Source organism: Melitaea cinxia, chromosome 2 (genome assembly GCF_905220565.1).
Source record: "Melitaea cinxia chromosome 2, ilMelCinx1.1, whole genome shotgun sequence".
Classification (NCBI taxonomy): domain Eukaryota; kingdom Metazoa; phylum Arthropoda; class Insecta; order Lepidoptera; family Nymphalidae; genus Melitaea; species Melitaea cinxia.
Window position 1 is genome coordinate 3,069,488 of NC_059395.1, and position 19,687 is coordinate 3,089,174.

Here is a 19,687-nt window from a genome sequence, read left to right on the forward strand (position 1 = left end):
GCCAAGTCAAGCGTGCGTAAAGAATTATTTACTTGAATAATAATATAAAATTATTATTAAGCAAAAACTTTCGCCGCGTTGGCGCAACGGTCACAGCTATGGATTGTGCCGGTTGCGCTGGCGGTTGCGGGTTCGATCCCCGCACATCACATACATTTGAATTGGCCATACAGGTGTTTGCCATGGTCTGGGTGTTTGTGCAGTCCTTGTGGGTCTCCCCACCGTGCCTCGGAGAGCACGTTAAGCCGTCGGTCCCGGTTGTTATCATGTACACCTGATAGCGATCGTTACTCATAGTAGGGAATATATCCGCCAACCCGCATTGGAGTAGCGTGATGGATTAAGCTCTGATCCTTCTCCTACATGGGGAAAGAGGCCTATGCCCAACAGTGCGATATTACAGGCTGAAGCGAATAATATAAAATTAATAATTATAAAATTTTTATTTTATTTTTATGGCGTAGTTGTAAATGCTATGAGATACTATTGTTATATTTATTACTTTACTATATTATATTATTCTAATGTATTAATGTCTAGATATTTGTATGTAAGTTTATTATAATATAACTGTACCACCTACCCGATCTCTCAAATAAATAATACTCGATCCTATCTCGGGTTGTCTGGAAGAAATGGTTAACTAGCCATAAGACTGCCTCTTGTACTACACATTCTTAAGTTGTCTGTATTATTATTATTATTTTGTATTTGCATATTGTGGCGTACAATAAAGAGAGTAAATAAATTAATAAAATTAAATGGTTTAAGCCAAGACCACGGCAAACATTGGTATGACAGTGGTAAACAGTTTCAGGGATGTAACATCCCCTTGTCGTACTTCGCGCTGCAGTGGAATAGGCTCGGTAGTTCCGTCGTTGAAACAGACTGTCATGGTTGCGGCTTTAAACACTACCATGTACCGGCAGTCAATCTGGCACCGCTGGAGAGACTCTAACACCGCCCAGGTCTTGATAGAATCGTATTAAAAATGAAAAAGATAATAACGTATTTAAGGATTAAATTTATACATTATACTCAATAGAAACCACTAGAATAACGTAACATCCTAGAATCATACAAACTTCATGACCACGACAAACAAATAAAAGAGATATGTGAACATCAAAACTAATCGAAATCGAAGATTTAACAAAAGACGAAATAAATTACTTTAGTGTAATGTATTTTACTGATAGTAATCATATTTTGATGCCCCTAAGGAAAATTCTAACCCAACTGTAAAATAACTGTACCACCTACCTGATCTCTCAAATAAATAATACTCGATCCTATCTCAGGTTGTCTGGAAGAAATGGTTAACTAGCCATAAGACCGCCTCTTGTACTACACATTCTTAAGTTGTCTCATCATTACAGCCTAAACAATCCACTGCTGGACATAGGCCTCCACAAGTTTACATAAAAAATAACGTGAACTCATGTGTTTTGCCCATAGTCACCACGCTGGGCAGGCGGGTTGGTGACCGCAGGGTTGGCTTTATATAGGCTGGATTGATAGAGAGAGTTACATTTTTGTTTGGTACATTTATTGTTGATGAGTTGATTTGAGTATTTCTCTGTTCTTGCGTCTGAGGAACTTGCATTTTATGTATTTCAAGAAAACAAAAACGCGGCAAATTCCTAGACTAATATTTTTTTGTCGGAAAAGCAAAGGCATCAAGCTCATACGGCCTCGTCGGTTTTCGTAATTTTATTTAATAATCATAACTGCATAATAAATGCGTATTCCTTTTTCAAAAAGATGTAGAATGCTTTATATACACACTCAATGGTGTAAACATAGATGTAGTTCAGTATAAATTTCGGTAAGTGTTCCAAATTTAAATCGCATTCTCCCCCTAGAGGATGAATGAAATTCAGTACAATTTTCTTTTCCTTTTTTTAATAGATTAAAAATGACTATTGTTATGTTCGCTTTTTCTGGCATAGAATGTCACTGTTTAACCGACTTCCAAAAAATAGGGAGGTTTGCAGTTCAACTGTATTTTTTTTTAATGTATGTCAGAACAGAGTATACATCAGAACTTTTGACCGGGTGGATCGATTTCGACATTTTTTTTTAATCGAAAGGTGCTGTGTGTCAATTAGTCCCATTTAAATTTATTTGAGATCTAACAACTACTTTTCGAGTTATATCTAATAATGCGTTTTTACTTGACGCTTTTTTCGTCGACCTACGTTGTATAATACCACATAACTTTTTACTGGATGTACCGATTTTGATAATTCTTTTTTTGTTGGAAAAGAGATATCCCTAGTTTTGTACTATGATAAGGAAACCAGGATTCGATGATGGGATGCCAGAGAAATCGAGGGAAACTCTCGAAAATCCGCATAACTTTTTACTGGGTGTACCGATTTTGATAATTTTTAATTTAATCAAAAACTGATGTTTATCATGTGGTCACATTTAAATTTTATCGAGATCTGATAACTACTTTTTGAGTAATCTTTGATAACGCGTAGTTACTTGACAATTTTTTCGTCGATCTACGTTGTATTACTTGTCTATGTAATTGAAGTCGGTTTTTTTTCGTTTGCCTGCAAACACAATTATTTGAGCAAGTGGTACGAAAAATATATTTATTCAATAAATATATATTGTTCTTAAAAAGTGATCTTTATTTATAAATTTTAGTTATTTCCGTTAAATATCTTCAGCAAAGACGTTATGTTGCAATGTCAATTACTTATAATAATAATAATAATAAGCCCTTTCAATCTGAACTTAAATGCATATCATATACGTGTTCTTGTTTTTTTTTCAGATTACTAAATAATAAAGGTTTATCATCATCATTGGCCTCAATCCGTCTGTTGCAGACGATTTAAACAGTGTCAGCTTGAGTTAATTACACAGCTCTTTTCGTGACTAAATAAGCCGATACGTGAGCGACAACCTTTGCCACTCGCCCTGCAGGTAAACCGGGTGGTGTCAGCGACGGAAGAAGCTTGTTGTTGTCGCGTTCTTCTTGCCGCTAAAGTCTCAAACCAAGCTTGATCGTGTATCTTGCGTCCGTCCACAACACCTTTACGCCATCCGTCACGACTCTCGGCAACTGCTTCCCAGTTTTGGTGGTCGATACCAAAGGCGTGCATATCTCGTTTAGCGCAATCCTTAAACCGTAGCATGGGCCTCCCCAAGTTACGTTTTGCGTTTGCTACAGCACCAAGCAAGATCCGCCGAGGCAGGCGCGAGGGCTCCATTCGATGCACATGCCCTAGCCAACGCAACCGCTTCTGCTTGAGTAACGCTGTGAAGCTAGGCAGCTGTGCAATATTAAGAACCCGCTCATTGGTAACTCTGTCCTCCCAGGATATGCCCAAGATGTTACGAAGACAGCGTATATGGAAGGCGTTTAGTCGACGTTCTTGTTTCGCGTACGTCGTCCAGGTTTCAGCTCCGTAAGAGAGAATACTCAAGATGCATGCCTGATAGACGATCATCTTGGTACGCGTGGTAAGATGTTTGTTTTTCCATACTCTCGTATTAAGCTGCCCGAAGGTGGTCGCCGCTTTGCCGATACGAATATCGATCTCCGCATCAAGCGAGAGATTGTTCGACACGGTAGACCCTAGATACGCAAACTTGTTTACGACAGCCAGGGGCACGCCATCCAACGTAATTTTCGGTATTTTCGTGCTTCCCTGCACCATCACAACGGGTTTTTTGGCATTTATCGTCATTGAGAACAGTGCACACGCCCGGGCGAACCTGTCCAATATGGTCTGAAGCTCGAGAGCGGAGTCAGCGACAAAAGCTGCGTCATCGGCAAATAAGAGGCTGTCTACAAAAATGTCCTCGCGATTACGCTTGGATTTGAGAAGTTTTGTGATGTTATAGAGCTTCCCATCCGTCCTCGTATAAAAATGGATACCCTGTTGGTCATTGCCGAACGCTTCTCTTAAGAGTAATGAAAAGAATATACCAAACAGGGTAGGAGCCAATACGCAGCCCTGTCGTACACCTCTACGCATCTCGAACGGACCGGATGTGTTTCTGTTGAATATGACAGAACCTTTCATATCTTTATGGAAGCATTTCGTCAGGCTCAGAAGTTTTGATGGACACCCAATGCTTTTAAGTCCGTTATATAGTCCATCTCTGCTAACCGTATCGAAAGCCTTATTCAGGTCAACGAACGCCACAAACAGAGGTATGTTCTGCTCCCTACTCTTCTCCTGTAGTTGTCGGAGCGTAAACACCATATCGATTGCGGAACGCTGTGCACGAAACCCGCACTGTGATTCCGGATACACACGATTAGCTAGTTTCTGGATTCGCCCAAGAACCACTCGTCCAAAAAGCTTGCCTACTATGCTTAGTAAGGATATCCCACGGTAGCAGTTACAATCGCCGCGGTCGCCTTTACCCTTATATAAAGTTATGATGTTAGCGTCGCGCATATCTTGCGGTATGTATCCTTTTTCCCAGCATTTCCACAATAGATTGTGCAGAACAGGTAATATACACTTGAGTCTGATTATTTCGGCGTGGGTGCCATCGCTGCCGGGGCTTTTGCCGCATTTTAGCTGCTTGACAGCTTTGAGCAATTCCTCTACAGTAGGCGGATCGTCTAGCTCCTCCCAGGTGGCCAGTTTCGGCATGTTATGCACAGCCTCCCGCTGAAGGCTAAAGGTTTATAAAGCTATGGAATATATTGAGACCAAATGTGACCCTTTCAAGTACCTCGGTGAAACGAAGTTGCTACACGCCCTTGGTCTCATTGTAAGGGATGATTATAGAGGTCACAAGTTAGGTAGCAGGATTCTAGCGGCGAGGTAAGATAATTTTTAAACAGGAACAGCGAATCGGAGGTAATGTGAAAGTGATCATCGTGAACGTCCTAGCAACGAAAATAAATAATATCTCTATTTAAGATCAATAGAGCTACATACACATAATCAAAGACTGATATTAATAAGCTAAAAGTCATAATAAAAATTATTCCAAGCGCCGTTGCCCGTCTCTTCGGCCTGTGTATTTTAAATCCACCAGTTACATTGTTATCCCGCCATCTGTCGGCTTTTTAAGTTCCAAGGTGGTAGTGGAACTGTGTTATGCCTTAGTCGCCACTTGCAAAACCCACAAGAAGAGAGGGGCTGGCTATATTTTTTACTACCGTAGCTACACAGCGAACAGAAAACTTTTTTTCCAAAAAAATAAAGTGGTACCTTATATATATGTTCCGTTACCAAAATAAATCACTAACAGTAACGATGTACACGCAAGTACGTGCATACGAACGTAGCAGTTAAGGATCCCAACTGTCATGTATGACGTACTTGTTATCTGTGGAGCAATGCATGGATCTGTGACAGCCGCCGGCGGTCAAAAGCGCTCGACAGATTCTCTCTGCTTGTGAAACCGTTTCTATTCAAATTCAAATAAGAAACGTTAATCGCTTATAGTTAACAAGGTGCTTCAAACTTATTAGAATTGCTGCCCACAACGAAGACTGGATCATCGTGCAGTTGCAGACCCAGGTACGTCATACATTGTAACACGTTATGTATGTGACTCCGCCACCGCTCAGGTTCAATTTCCATACAATGTATTACTTTTTTGCTACGTTTCATTATGATGCGCAATAGAGTATTTATTATTACTTATTATCTGTATTTATCTGCAGGAAACCTCTCTGTTTATCACAGGGTATAAACGCTACTGCTACAGTTCTTACTGGACCAGCGTCGCAGATATCGGCTGAAAGGAGTGGATTTGAAAAGAATTGCGTCATATCGTTAAAAGAGCTCGCAGATCAAGGGTTAAACTACCCTTCAGATGAAAACTGGGTGACCAACCTGGGTGTAATGGTCAAGTAATTTAAGTAATAATTATTTCCTTTTAATATTTTTCGTATTTTTATGTATTTTTGTTAAAATTATCGCTTTATGGGTAACTTTTTATTGTAATTGGAAACCACCCATAGATCTCATAGCCTCTCATAACTCGTTGTAAGAATTGAGTTTGCATTATTGTCCATGTTTTTATGAGATGAGATTTGTTCCATCGAGCGAGTCTTGCAAAATCGCTATGTGTGTTTTATTTTAGAATATAGGCGAACCTGACGGACAAAATATCATTGGTCAGATTTTTTTAAAACTCAAATCCCAAAAACCTTTTAAAAAATATAACATTTTGAAAAAGATTATAAAAACTAAATTGATTATTGTCACCGATCAAGTTTAAATTTATGTTATTAAGCGCAATTGCTGTGTGGCTACGGCACTAAAGAATTTAGCCACCCCCTCTCTTCCCGTGGGTGTCGTAAGAGGCGACTAAGGGATAACAAGGTTCCACAACCACCTTGGAACTTAAGAAGCCGACCGATGGCGGGATAACCATCCAACTGCTGGCTTTGAAATACACAGGCCGAAGACGGGCAGCAGCGTCTTCGGTGCGACAAAGCCAGTAACTGCGGTCACCAACCCGCCTGCCCAGCGTGGTGACTATGGGCAAAGCACATGAGTTCACGTTATTTTTGGCGTAAACTTGTGGAGTCCTATGTCCAGCAGTGGACTGTATAGACTGTAATCTAAGCGCAATTCATTGGTAGTCTACTTTAATTGTTCAATTGTCCAAACTAACTAAAATGATGATTATTTTCAAATCATTTGAACAATTGTCTATTGAATTTGTATTTAATAACAGTTTTGATGTCATAAGACTCAAAGCAAGAATACTCGTTTGCCAGTTTTTAAAAATTCTATCTATTATATTATATACCGTTTTTTATTTGAAGAAAAAAAAACACCAAACGAATTGATAACGTTCACTTTTTTGGAGTCGGATAAAAAGTCTACACATAATAATATGTATCGAACAACAAATGGCACCGCACAAGGATCTATAATTGGGTCAATTGTATATCTCCTCTATGTTAATAAAATGTGTAATTTGACAAAACGAAGCTCAATTTATCAATTTGCCGACGATACTTGTTTGATTGCGGCACATACGAGTAGATCTTTATCTGAAGCTGAAATTATTATGCAAAATAACTAGAATCTTATTTGTAAATGGGCCTATGATGTTGGGCTGGCGATTAACGCTCACAAAACTAAACTTATACATTTACCAACTTCCCATAATATACCTTATTACCTTTATTATACATCATATTTTTGATATTTAAAATCATTTAGGCCTATATTCTGCTATGCAAAGTTCAACTGGGTCGGGAGGCACTTCATCCGTCAGATAAGAACTGAGTAGTACAACAAACAATGTATACGTATATTAGCAGTTTTGGGTAATGGTTTTCTAAACTACATTTAGATCTAGTTTGTCTTCTGTGAAAATATATTCATTTTAAATAGTTTGCCAATAAATTTTGTTTGTTTATTGTCTAGGAAATACATTTAGTGACGTAACAGATCAACAGTTATCATATACTAAGGATACCTATGCAAATGTATATGCACATCTATGGATTAAAACTTAAAGTAACCTATTTAATAATAATATATATACAAATTCCACACAAACAAACATGCACGTACACACACACACACACACACACACACACACACGCACTGACACGTGCACGCGTGCATGTGAGAGCGTTACGAAGTGTATTCAGTCGAGGTGAACGGAAGTTGAGATGAAGACATAAGTTAGTGAAGGTATAAAGAGAGAGAGAGTTACGTTTCGTATAGAACTGTAGAGAAAAGAAAAAGAAAGAGAAAAAAGAAGTAGAAGAAGAAAATTAAAGAAAACTAAAGAAGTTTAACTTCGGTCGTGTGGTCTAAAGCACATTCGTTTTTTTGTACAAATGTTATTATCTCCGAAAGTGTAAATGAAAATATTTACGATTTAACTGTTTTCATAATAGTTATCAATTTTATAAGTGGCCGTTACTACCGGCCCCTAACCGACTACTTCAGTTACGCGACGTATCTATTTATATTTCGACTAGCCCGTTCGTATAGTTTGCAGTGACCATGGCAGTAACCTTACTCTCTGCTCCACGGGTTTGAGTTCCGCCGCTCGCTCCCGACTCTAGTCTGGATGTTTGTCATTTATTTTTATTTTATTTTATCGCGAGGTCGCCCTAGTTCTGATGACCTATACAATAATATTTATATAATTTGAAATAGGAACTGTCTTGTTATTTATAACTGCCACTTAAAGATTAGATACCACAAAATATAGAAACGTGTCTTCCTATCAATATCAAATATTTTTTAAGCGAATGCTTTATTTGAAGCGAATTTGAATATATGCAACGCCGTCATTATCTTTATCTTAGATATACGCTTTCACCGATTTAGAAGATCCATTTTCGTATTAATTTTATATAATTTAAAATATAAAATTAATATATAATTACGTTATAAGTGTATTACATAGTGTCTTGTGATGGGTATATTCTACGATCTATCTTGTACTACAAGTGTTAAATAACAGTATGATATATATGTAAGATTTTTATCTTAATAACTTTATTCGTTTGTTTAAGTGCGCTAATCTCAGGAACGATTGGTTCGAACTGAAAAATTATTTTTGTGGTCGATAGCTCATTTACCGAGAAAGGTTATAGGTTATTTTAGGCTCATAATCGTTAAGAAGTTCATATGAAGTCAAATCGAAAAGAGAAATTTGTGATTTTTATTGATTCTTATTATCAACTTGTAAAAGAAAATGTAGATGAAATTTTCATAACATAAGTATAAATTAAGTTAAGCGTCCACAACGTCGCAGATATATCGCATCGAATCATTTAAATGTGAAACTGATAAGGACAATTTGTTACATATCATTTTTCGCCTCTTTTAGTAAGTCTTGCAAGATTTACTTGTACTTTGAGAATGGATCGAAAATTTATGTAAGCTTACGACAGTGATATAACATTCCACTGTGAGGACTTTTGATAATCATTAAACGCTTTTCTACAAATTTATTTACACTGTAATTGTGTACTGACAAAGGCTTCTTCTTCATTTTTGTTTTATACAACTAGGTCGTCAAAAAAGAGTACGACTCTAAGATATACACCTGCAGCACCGGAAGTGTCGCAAGCGCGTTGCCGAAGGAATACTTCCTGTAATGCCCTACCTCAGTTAAAAATATGATTTAAAAGAAGTGTTAACACCTTAGTCCGTCACACTACTTCAGATGGTTAATATCAAATCAATCAATGTTGATGACAACAACCGGGTCTGATGATTTTTCGTATTGTGTTTAGTTTACGACATACACTCAAACTAGAAAAAAATACTTCTAAGAACACACATATCTGCTCCAAAAGGGAATGAAACTTGCGTAAAAATTAACAAAATTACGCACATTACCTATTTTATATTTCTATACAAAGAATAAAAATTTAATTACGCATTTTAGGGACTTAAATAAGGCGGAAATACACAATATTATAATGAGGCACTTTTTGAAATTTAAATAATTTAAATTATGATATTTTTTTTGCCTCACAATATATATCGCTATGTGTTGGTAAGTTATCATAAAGTCACTCGTCAGCGTACGTACAGCGTCAAGTAGCTCTGAGAAGTGACAAGCAAGTTTTTGTTTAATTGTTGATGATATAATCTTTAGAATAAAAGTTTAATGCGTGCGATGAGGCTGATATTTCAATGTGGCACTGTGGATGATTAGCTTTACGAGTGCTTACATGTTTGATGGCCGCTGAACATCACCCAGTCAGTTGCAGACGACAGTCAGTTCTCTAGTAGAGTTACCAACATTAACACTTGTAATAGAATTATTTGGTGATATCTGTTATTCTCAGTGAAATCTTTGTAAGTGAGTATACATAAAAATGAAAATTAAACTGTATTTGAGATCGCTTTCTTAACCGACTTCCAAAAAAGGAGGAGGTTCTCAATTCGACTGTATTTTTTTTAATGTATGTTACATCAGAACTTTTGACCGTGTGGACCGATTTCGACAGTTTTTTTTTTTTTTTAATCGAAAGGTGGTGTGTGTCAATTGGTCCCATTTAAATTTATTTGAGATCTAACAACTGCTTTTCGAGTTATATCTAATAATGCGTTTTTACTTGACGCTTTTTTCGTCGACCTACGTTGTATTATACCGCATAACTTTCTACTGGATGTACCGATTTTGATAATTCTTTTTTTGTTGGAAAAAAGATATCCTTAGTTTAGTACCATGATAAGAAAACTAGGATCTGATGATGGGATCCCAAGAAATCGAGGGAAACTCTTGAAAATCCGCAATAACTTTTTACTGGCTGTACCGATTTTGATAATTTTTAATTTAATCGAAAGCCGATGTTTATCATGTGGTCACATTTAAATTTTATCGACATCTGATAACTACTTTTTGAGTAATCTTTGATAACGCGAAGTTACTTGACTATTTTTTCGTCGATCTACGTTGTATTACTCGTCGATGTAATTGAAGTCAGTTTTATTTTCGTTTGCGAGCAAACACAATTATTTATTATAAAGAACAGTGGGTTATGCTCGGGTATTTTCTTGATTTAATCTATACTTATATTACAAAGAGAAAATATTAGACTTAAATGAAGAAAGATATAATTTATACAAAAAAAAATATTTTTAATTTTCAACGGTATTTTTGTAGCAATTAATTGAAATTCCTAAATGAGTGTTGAGCCAGATGTTACGACGCTTAAAAATACTTTTTCATTTATTTTAAAAAAAGAAGATTAATTATTTTTCTTTTCGTATTTTTTTTTTTGCTGAAAGTTCATCTCATTTAAGGTAAAACCTTTTATTACCGAATCCAAAAATAATATATATAATAATATAATTATAATAACTCCTCGCGTTATTGCCTCCACTGGTGACAAGAGGGCTAGTCATTTTTTGCCCATAGCGATTCAACGGGGAAATGCTGCCAGCATTCTTGGCACAATTAGACGCGAACATGATTTATACCAAAACTATCTGTAAATATTTAGTTCTTAAGTTGTGAATAATATTTAATAAACTATTTATATTATGAAAAAAAATTATAATAAATAATATATATAATTATAATATTATATATAATTATCATAATAATCGCTTAACATCAGGCGAGCCGTAAGCTTGTTTGCCGACTTATTGTATAAAAAAAGTAATGAAGTATGTTTTCTTTAATGGCTGCTCTGTAAATTTATAATTAACAGATACGATAAATAGAATATGAAGTTGTGGTAATATTGGTGGTGTTTATTTTATAATAATTGTGTTTGCAGGCAAACGAAGAAAAACCGACTTCAATTATATCGACAAGTAATACAACGTAGGTAGACGGAAAAATAGTGAAGTAAATACGCATTATCAAAGTTTACTCCAAAATTTGTAATCAAATCTCGATGAAATTTAAATGTGACCACATGATAAACATCGGTTTTCGATTAAATTAAAAATTATCAAAATCGGTACACCCAGTACAAAGTTATACGGATTTTTGAGAATTTCCCTCGATTTCTCTGGGATCCCTTCATCAGATCCTGATTTCCTTATAATGGTACCAAACTAGGGATATCTCCTTTCCAACAAAAGAAGAATTATCAAAATCGGTTCATAAACGAAGAAGTTGTCTCCGAACATACATAAAAATATATATATACGGTCGAATTGAGTAACCTCCTCCTTTTTTTGAAGTCGGTTAAAAATGAATCACTAAATTTCTTGCTAAGTGCAAAACTCATAAATATACTCATAAACGACAGAGTTATCTCCGAACATACATTATATATATATATATATATATATATATATATATATATAGAGTATATGAGAAAGTTATATCCAAAGATAAACTTAGTAGGTACTTACAAGATTGTATAGACGACACTGTCTATAGATAAACCTAATATCATAAAATCATAATGCTCTATCAGATTGAACCATTATTAAATATTGATCTATAGAGTTATAAGAAATACGTGAACACCTAAACGAATTGAAATCAAAGGCTTAACAAAAGACGAAATAACTTACTCGTTCTAATTGTGGTCTAGAATAAATTCTAACCCAAATTGTGTTCTATGAGATATTTTCAAATAATTATATTTTTAGATAAATGGGCTTCACCAGAAAATGGGATTCCTCTTGTCCTCGTGTTTGGGACTCTTGGGAGGTTGACGACACTAAGTGGACTATACAAGACCTACCCCCGGAAGATGAGAATGCTGCCCTTGATATCCTTATTAAGTATTTCTTAAAAGATGAAGTACTATGTCGTATTAGCAGTACGTTATTAATTTTAATTAGCGTTGTTCAATTTTAACTTATTCCCTTTTTCCATGTTTATGTCATTATTTTTACTCATAAAGAATTTGATAACTTTGCCTATTTAATTAATTATTAACTTACTATTGACATGGAAATAACCAAAAAGAATGATCACTGATCACTTGACTTTAAGTAATCTAAATTGAACTAAAACAGCCTGTAAACGTTCCACTGGCCAAAACCTCGTCTGGTGAAGAATCCAAATATCTGGCGTTGATGTAAATGGAATACTCGTACAATAGTACATCAAATGATGTGTTAAGTGGCGACCGCCTTGGGACATGACATTGATAATTGGGTTCCATTGTAGTGCCAGAGAATAAAAATGAGAGACACGGGGAGTATAAAACTGACTTCAGGGAGGAAAACAACTTGAATGTTGGCTATCAAGGCTCTCTCTAGCATTGTTCAAAATAACGCTTCGAGAATTTGAACAAGTCATATGACGAAAAATATTTTATATTTCATCCTTGACACAAAAAAAAAATGTCTGTAACCACTCATTCTGTTTAGATTTACTTGAAGACCCGGTGAGCTTACAAAGTATTACTGAATTCTGGCGGATATCCATGTCACAGCGCATGTGTTTAGCCTGTTACAATGAAGTTGACGGCAAGAAAACTCTAGTAGGAATGAACGTTTGCGTCGTTGACTCAGCTGAGGAACGATTTCCAACAATTGAGGTGAGGTACCTGTTATATTTTTAAGGAGAATATTATGCATGTTATTTCAGTTTCAATATTTCGATAATGAATAAATCATTACAACTAATGAAGTCATGAATCAGGTGACGGATATATTACTGTAACTTTTATCTTAAATTAATTATAAGCCTTTTTATTCCAATGATTATTTGTATCGCCTCTTATTTAATTCAATGTTTTGTTATGCATGCAAATAACGTAAAACCTTATGCTTTCAACTACTTGTTACTACAAAATTAAATGTATGCGTTGTGACGTCATAGACATAGTGGTAAAATTAATTGAACTACATTCTGCATAATCCGATCCACTATTAATGCATAGCGTTCATGCCTATTTGAGACAATTAAGGAGCTTCGCAGACCGTAGGCGGTAACGTACACCTTATCTATATATACATATTATGTGTTGTACCAAAATTTTTTTTAACGTATAATATAATATACAATATATAATATACATTGACAGTTTTTGACATAACCATACTTTTTGAGTAATCGACAAAGTCCGCTTTTTGCATTAGTATTATACTCGGTAATGACATAAATTGAACATTTGTGTGTTTTGACCTAAGTATAAATGCCAATACAAAAACAGTACAGTTTCACATACGAATTAATTTAGCCATCTACGATAGATATGTCTTGCTTGTTTGAGTCGGTTGCTTTAATTTAATACAAAGGTAATATTTATTTAAAAAGTAAAATCTTGAGATGTAGTAAAATATTTTTATTCACTAAATTATATTTTGACTTCAATAAATATATTTGATACTTTGATGTGTTGTCGTTTTCAGTGTGATTGTCGATGTAATACTTGCTAGTATTAATTAGCTTTAAAAGTTTTTGACGTGATAACGTCTTATAAATCAAAAAGTGTCACGTTCCGCCTGAGCCTGAGCGTGCAAGCGAGAGCGCGGAACAAGCGATAGAGAGGCTCGATCGGCCCAAGCATTGGCTTGTGACACATTCATCTCTCTTCTCGCCTGACGTTAGAGCTAGCACTTCGAAATAATTTAATTATAATAATTCAATTCATAAAAGTATGAAATTTGTCATCGATGTTTCTTTATGACGTTATTTCGTAAACCTATCGTCCGTAAACCGATTGTACAGACAACCTTGTGGCGACATCTATCTACTAACTACGTAATTAGAGAAAACTGACGTATGCTACATCGCGCTATCAGAGTTTTCCAAGTGATTGAGTATATATACAAGAACCCGACAGCAACCGTTGGGCCAGTAGCCCACCCTGGTTGGAGGATCCTCCCTTTTCTATGGGGGATGAAGAACTTTACAACCTGTTCATCACTCCCCAAGCTGGTGACCCCGACGTGATTCATTTTTAAAGAGTGACATCGACCTATATTTATAAATCGTAGTAATTTGCACTAAATATCTTCGGTAGCTGGAAAAAAGGATTTTTTATTTTATTTTCAGATAGAAGGAGATGCGTGGATTAATGTTTATAAAGCTATGGTATATATTGAGACCAAATGTGACCCTTTCAAGTACCTCGGTGAAACGAAGTTGTTACACGCCCTTGGTCTCATTGTAAAGGATGATTATAGAGGTCACAAGCTAGGTAGCAGGATTCTAGCGGCGAGGTAAGATAATTTTTAAACAGAAACAGCGAATCGGAGGTAATGTTAAATGATCATCATGACCTTTCGAGCAACAAGGAGCCTTAAATTTTAAGAATTTAACCTGAAATAAGTAATACCTCTATTAACCTTACGCTTCACGCTTACGTTTTAGCCTGCAATATCCCACTCCTGGGCATAGGGCACTTTCCCCATGCTGAAGGGCCAGACCTTAATCCACCACACTGCTCCAATGCGTACACGATAACAACCGGGACCGACAGCTTGACGTGCTCTTCGAGACACAGTGGGGAGACCCACAAGGATTAACAACCAGACCGGAAATAAATATTTTTATAAACACAAATATCCACTCCGACCGGGAATCAAACCCACAACCGTCGGTGTTTAGGCACCACGGACACAACAAACGCACCATTACACCATAGCGGTCATCTATTCACCGTACACATAATAAAAGAATAATATTAATAAGTTTTAACATATAATCGAAATTATTGCTAACTAGGCACATATTTAATGCCTATGTCAGCCAAAATGACTCTATCTCTCATAGTGAAATATAGTTTATCGAGAAATATCTTGCCCAATCTTGCTACGTAGAATTGATCGCTTAGTTTCCCACTCTAGCCTGACCACAGCGTCCTTATCCGCTAACAACTGCAAGGTTAGAAAACTTACAAGTTGACGCTTGTCACACTCTTTAACTGTGGATAGTATCTATCACTCTCGATGTCATAACATAACAATACACATTATTGTACACCAAAACAGAAGTAATACATATCAGATTGATTTTAACAAAGCATCATATGGTACAAAGGGTGGCCTTATCGCTGAATAGCGATCTCTTCCAGGCAACCTAGGGGCAGAGGAAATGGTATTGTGTCGGTGTAGGTGTACAAATTGTGGCATAAACGTGTGAATATATTTACTTAAACACATATACATATAAATACATACATACATACATACATACAAATATATAATTCTCGATGTCATCTACTTTGTATAATTGTGTTTGCTCGCAAACGAAAAAAATCGACTCCAATTACATCGACAAGTCATACAACGTGTAAGTAGTTGAAAAAATAGTCTTTCAAGTAAATGCACGTTATCAAAGATTAGGTACTCATAAAGTAATCATCAGATCTCGATCAAAATTATATGGAACTACAGAACAAGCATGAGTTTTCGAATAAAAAATATCATCAAAATCGGTCCACCCAGTGAAAAGTTCTGAGGTATCCTACATATAAAAAAAAAACAAGCGAATTGAGAATCTCCTCCTTTTTTGGAAGTCGATTAAAAATTATAAATAGTTCTAAATATTAATAAATATTAATAATTCTTAATAACAAAAGTTTTTAAAAATAATAATAGTTCGTTTCTTTATGGTGTACAATAAATAGTATTTGTTATAAAATTACATGAATTTACCCGCAGGAAACCTCTCGCTTTGTCACAAGGTTTAAACGCCACTGCTACAGTTTTTACTGGACCAGCGTCGCAGATATCGGCTGAAAGGAGTGGCTTTGAAACGATTTGCGTCGTATCGTTAAAAGAGCTCGCAGACCAAGGGTTAAACTACCCTTCAGATGAAAATCGGGTGATTAAACTAATGGTCAAGCGATTTAAGTAATTAAGTCTTCTTAATTTTGTTAATACTCTTATATATTTTTGTTAAAATTATCACTTTATGGGTTGACTGGTAGAGAAAAGTTCACCTTTACCAAAAAAAAAATTCTTTATTTAGGGAATTTTAGTCCATAAGAACTAAGCCACTCCATAGAACATCATATATTTGCATACAAGAAATTAATGAAGTCGTTGCACAATAATTTAGCATGATCTGAGAGAGGATACGCCAAAGTTGAATTACACTCCAATACTCCATAAAACTCCAAGCATTTAATAATATATATACTCCAAGCTTTTTAAAATTTTGAGTTATGTGCAGTATATCATTTCTATTATCTTCATTTCCACCATAATGTGAACTTCATCTTCAATGATGCCGCATTCGGCACACAACGGAGATGGTACCTTTTTCATCAGGTAAGCAAACTTATTAAGTAGAATGTGACCGGAACGGAGTCTAAATGCTGTGGTTAACGTAATCCTACTCAGCTTGCACTCGTCAAACCATGGTATTCTCCAAGGATAATTCTGCATGGTTCTGTACCATATGCCATTCTCTACTGATCGCTCATTAAAATAAATTTTCCATATATCAAAACAGTATATTTTAATTGGATGTAAACAGTCAGTGAAGAAAGGCATATCGTTTACAATATCACCACCAGTACATGCTTGTTTTGCCAATATGTCTACTTCCTCATTTCCAGACAATCCAATATGAGGGAGAATCCATTGTAGAATTACCTCTTTTGGCTATCATGTACAATATAGGTAGATTTATAATAAAAAAATCTACCTATATTGTACATAATAACCCCTCTTTTGAGTAAGATGTTAAATCTTCAATGGATTTTATAATCTCCTAAGCTATCGAAGTACCTACCTCTTAAATAAGAGGAACACTGAGCCACGTGTTGAAGATCACTTCTGGAATTAGTTAAAATGACAAATTTATTACCTACTATTTATTAATTTAATATAAAATAGTGCCTTAGAAATAGCAATAAACTCTAGATGAGTAATAGACGTACTGTGACAAATTTTAAACCCTTTAAAAATTTACAGCCTGTTTTAAAATTTTACAGCCTTTATTGATTTGTGGATCAAAGAATGTGGCACCACTATTTGACATCATATCATTTTCTCTTTATTTGACAATATTTTTTTTTTTTTTTGTAATTACAAACTGGCCATAGATCTCAGAGCCTATCATAACTCGGTGTAAGAATTTGGTTTGCATTTGTCCATGTTTTTATGGGGTTTATGAAATTCGTCCCATAAGTGTAACTTTTTTAAATATATAACTAAGTCGTCAAACAAGCGTACAGCTTACCTGATGGTAAGCGATTACCGTAACTTATAGACGGCTGTAACACCAGACGTATCGCAAGCGCGTTGCCGAGCCCATCCCCAATTCCCCCCAGGAGCTCTGGTTACCTTATTAACCAATAGGAACATAACATTGCTTGAAAACAGTATTATTTAGCTGTGACCTTCTGTAAGGTTGAGGTATTACCCCAGTTGGGCTGCTCCTTTTTTTTTAAACAGGAAATTTCCTGCTGTACCCTACCTCAAAATTGGTTTTAAAGTGCAATAATTATATTAGTATTGCAAAATCGTTAACTATGCACGCCATTATTTTATTTTATATTATACTAGCTGTGCCCACTACTTCGTCCGCGTGGAAATTAACAAAAAAGTAGAAAAGTATTGTTCAGTTCGGAGAGTTATAAAATAAATAAATTACTTAAATAAAAGTAGCCGAAGTTACTTCTTACTACATCAGCTATCTGCCAATAAATGTCCTGTCAAAATCGGTCCAGCCGCTTCAGAGATTAGTCGGAACAAACAGACAGACAGACAAAAATTGTAAAAAAATATTATTTTTGTTAATTGTACCGAGTATACGTCATTATATCATTCATCGTCGTCATATGCATTTAGTAAAAAGCAGTTATTTTAATATTACAAACAGACACTCCAATTTTATTTATTTGTATAGATTATAAGCGAACCTGACATGCAAGCAAGTCCCAAATAATGTTTAAAAATTATAATAATTTGAAAAAGATAGTAAAAGCTACATGGTTATTGTCACCTGTCGGAATTTGCGATATATCGTAGAATAGATTGGTTTTTTTTTAATACATTTTGGCATGTCATCATTATGTATGTTGTAGAATTTAATGATTTGTATAAGAAACATGGAATTAATTGTTATATATGCACTTAAGTACAAACTGTTATTAAAAAAATAATAAAGATTTAAAACAATTATTTCTTTTATTTGTAAAACACATGGTAACAAAAATTAGATATTCGCATTCTATAGTCATTAATTACCGTTTCTTACTGTAACATGATTTGTTTTTTAACTGACTTCAAAAAAAAGGAAGAGGTTACTCAATTCGACCGTATATAATTATTATGTTTTTTTTTTATGTCTGTTCGGGGATCCTCCATCGTTTATGAACCGATTTTGATAATTCTTTTTTTGTTGGAAAGGAGATATCCCTAGTTTGGTACCATGATAAGGAAACCAGAAATTACTCATTACTTATAAAAAAAAATTATAGAAAATTACTCATTATTTATAAAAAAATAATGAGTAAGGAAACCAGGAACTGATGATGGGATCCCAGAGAAATCGAGGGAAAATCTCGAAAATCCGCATGACTTTTTACTGAGTGTACCAATTAAAATTAAGTGGCTATATAACATATATGGCAAAACAACGTTTGCGGGGTCAGCTAGTATTAATATAATTATGGTAATAGAAAAAAAACAACATATAAAAAAACGTAAATTAATTTATTATACATCATATTGTCAATATTTAAAATCATTTAGGCCTATATTCTGCTATGCAATGTTCAACTGGGTCGGGAGGCACTTCATCAGTTAGATAAGAACTGAGTAGTACCGGCGGACAGACCGGTATACGCTTAGATATGAGCCAGGCTGCGTCTCTATCGGATAATGGATATCTCTTTATATCTGCGAAGCATACTGTTATACTGTCGTCGGTGTACGGTGGCCTGAAACAATTTATACATATATTAGTAGTTCTGGGTAATGGTTTTCTAAAATATTTCTGTGAAAATATATCAATTTTAAATAGTATTTCAATGACTGTTATTTGTTGATTGAGTTGAAATACATGTAGTGGCGTAACGATTGATATACATATATTAACAGTTACGTATGCTCATATATGAATTAAAACGTAAAGTAAGCTATATACATAAAGGTGCTCGTGCACACACATGCACGAACGCGCGCGCGCACACCCACACGTGTACGCGCGCATGCTGTGAAGGGCACGCTGTTGTGTCACATACACACACACACACTGAAGGGCGCGCTGTCGTGTCACACACACACGCACACACAGACACTCACTCGTCGACGACGGCCAGGCCGCCGCCCGCGTGCAGCAGGCGCGCCAGCAGGCGGCGGCGCGCGGCCGGCACGTG

The 19,687-nt window shown here is 35.5% G+C and overlaps 2 protein-coding genes across 2 annotated transcripts in view; one reads left to right on the forward strand and one right to left on the reverse strand.

Moving 5' to 3' along the window:
- Positions 1-4,674: 4,674 nt before the first annotated feature.
- Positions 4,675-16,212, forward strand: LOC123667021. Its single transcript, XM_045601031.1, has 6 exons — positions 4,675-4,805; positions 5,657-5,845; positions 12,063-12,217; positions 12,774-12,943; positions 14,407-14,573; positions 16,017-16,212. The coding sequence occupies exons 1-6, from the start codon at positions 4,675-4,677 to the stop codon at positions 16,210-16,212; spliced, it is 1,008 nt and encodes a 335-aa protein (XP_045456987.1).
- A 2,791-nt stretch (positions 16,213-19,003) lies between these two features.
- Positions 19,004-19,687, reverse strand: part of LOC123667031 (DNA topoisomerase 2-binding protein 1-like) — a 31,940-nt gene continuing 31,256 nt past the window's right edge. Inside the window, exon 26 of the mRNA XM_045601040.1 lies at positions 19,004-19,249. Within this exon, the coding sequence (XP_045456996.1) occupies positions 19,054-19,249 (196 nt within the window). The 3' untranslated portion in view covers positions 19,004-19,053. The remainder of the gene's footprint in view (positions 19,250-19,687) is intronic.